Here is a 2,272-nt window from a genome sequence, read left to right on the forward strand (position 1 = left end):
GATGATGACTATGTACTATAATAGTACATGGTCTTTTGAGTAACTTGTATCATGATAGGATTGCATTCTTGCACAAAATGTGTGAACCTATTTCTGCTGCTACATATTCAAATCCTTACCTCTTCTTAGGAATATCAAGATCAGCTAAATATCTCAAGCAGAAATTGACAAAACGTTTGATCCTATCCTCTCCCATCCAATCCTTGATACTCTACAATTCAAAAGAAGAACAATGAAATCGATAATAAGATACTCATACAAGCACATCATCTAGGCCAATGATGGCACACTCATTACATGTATATAGCACTGATTAGATCTTTTTCTTTCTCTTACCTGCTTTCCAATTAGTTTGCCATCTTTGTATGCTACCAGTCCATTTTCAGAAAAAACATAATCATACATATCAACCACTAAAAAAGAAATATAAAAAAGAAATATAAAAAAGAATCATTGAAAAAAGAATTGTGAAAAAAAGAATCACGATGTCTTACAGGCTACTGGTATTCATGCAAATAAATAAAGAACAGACTAACTAAACCAGCAATGTTATAATAGTGCAGTAGAGAAAAGCCACCCACACAAACAATTGCAATGAAGAGGTCATGTTCTAAGTACAAGTTGCATTGGTTCATTAACATACATCCATCGCCTCCCATTTGCTCCTCTTGTTTTGCTTTGTCTGAGCCTCCGACTACACCAATGACAACTCTCTTCCTCAGCTCAGCAAGATAGGCCTTCATTTCTGGTTTGATGACCTTAACAAAAAGAAACAGCAAGAGAAAGAGAGGAGAGAGAGAAAGGGAGGAAGCATATGATTTTGTGGCTGTTTATGAAGCCATAATTATAAATATATGTCTAAGATCTAGATAGAGTGTTGATTGTGTAAGATTATAAATCTAATTATATATAGCTCAGATAACGATAATCATCATGGATTGCCAATTCATCTCCTATTGACTGTTCTATACAGAATAAAACTATTATTGCATTAGTCGGATGGACCTTGACAAATATTGCATGTAATGGCACCACAATACATGCTCCTAATAAAAAGTAATTTATTATTTTAGAGTAAAGGCATTAATTTAGTGTTATTTATATTCAAAATAATTATTATAACAATGATGCACATTAATGATTGAACGGTCCTCCTAGCTCAGAGGGCCGTTGACTCACCAGTCTTGACGGAGTTAGGGTACCATCTATATCAAACAGACACAGAACGTCTCTCTTTGTCATGGTCTTTGCCTTTTTTTACCCCTTAGCTAGCTCGAGCCCTAACTGAACCTTTGACCTCGATAACTATTAATATAATAATAGCCTAATAACTTATTTTTAATAACTAGAAATTATCAAGTGAGATTTTTGCTGCAAAAGACAAGAAATAATGTTCTCTGCATTTGCTGCAGCTGTAATTATAATCTCGTCCCATTATGCAAGTAAGAGGTATACATTTTAAATGGGTTTTTATTTTTTGACATTGTAGATAGCACAAAAGATAGAGTCTGTGATAATTTGATGATCCTGGATGTTGCTTATGATGTTAAAGGGCATCAGCTTCATATGCAATGGACCTATTCACCATGTCCTGAATGCAACTACAATCACTTTAATATAACAGTCATAGATTGCATGAAAGAGTTTGCCCTGCAAGTACTGATACTTCCTATTAATATTTCAATAGCCTCTCTAAATGGAATCAATATATCCATGAAAATAGGAATCAGTGTTTGCTCACAAACAAAATATTGCTATGGAAATGAGTGCAGTATTTTTGTGAATGATTTCCTTAGGCACAACAATAAAATTACAAAAACATTACAAACTAATGAAACTTTATCTCTAAACTCTTCCATAGACTATTACGAAGACTTTAGCAATGGTCTGGTAGCCAATGGGAAATTCTACAGCATCAATTCATCAATTAAACAACTATTCATCCAAGGTACTGAAGCTTTAGAGTACAACTTTGCACAAGTGGCATACACAATATCTGTCAATGGGGAAAATGCCTTCAAAGAGTTTGGTAGAGACCTTACGCTTCAGGAAGTGTTCACTGGACAAAGCATATGCGGAAATGGCTGGATTCAGAGACGTGGCATAAAATACAGAATCATCATAAAATCTGCAAGCAAACCTGCCTTCGTTAGCAGCATTGAAAGCAGCTCAATTATTTTGCCCAGTAGCACTGATTGGAAGATGTCATCAAACAATTTTCAAATAGTTTCAAGTAGATCTATTTTGGTGATCAGTTCTACAGTCACAAATC

The 2,272-nt window shown here is 34.6% G+C and overlaps 2 protein-coding genes across 2 annotated transcripts in view; one reads left to right on the plus strand and one right to left on the minus strand.

Annotated features, from left to right (window-relative positions):
- Window positions 1-1,318, minus strand: part of LOC100639718 (phosphomannomutase-like) — a 2,659-nt gene extending 1,341 nt beyond the window's left edge. The window contains exons 1-4 of the mRNA XM_003383237.3: window positions 1,180-1,318; window positions 644-758; window positions 337-413; window positions 120-211 (exon numbers count right to left, since the gene is read on the minus strand). Coding sequence (XP_003383285.1) covers window positions 120-211; window positions 337-413; window positions 644-758; window positions 1,180-1,242 — 347 coding nt within the window. The 5' untranslated portion in view covers window positions 1,243-1,318. The remainder of the gene's footprint in view (window positions 1-119; window positions 212-336; window positions 414-643; window positions 759-1,179) is intronic.
- Window positions 1,319-1,390: 72 nt separating this feature from the next.
- Window positions 1,391-2,272, plus strand: part of LOC109586730 (uncharacterized) — a 1,980-nt gene continuing 1,098 nt past the window's right edge. Inside the window, exons 1-2 of the mRNA XM_020002938.1 lie at window positions 1,391-1,442; window positions 1,490-2,262. Of these exons, the coding sequence (XP_019858497.1) occupies window positions 1,391-1,442; window positions 1,490-2,262 (825 nt within the window). The remainder of the gene's footprint in view (window positions 1,443-1,489; window positions 2,263-2,272) is intronic.

This window comes from Amphimedon queenslandica, unplaced genomic scaffold, assembly GCF_000090795.2.
Source record: "Amphimedon queenslandica unplaced genomic scaffold, v1.1 AMPQUscaffold_13513, whole genome shotgun sequence".
Taxonomy (NCBI): Eukaryota; Metazoa; Porifera; class Demospongiae; order Haplosclerida; family Niphatidae; genus Amphimedon; species Amphimedon queenslandica.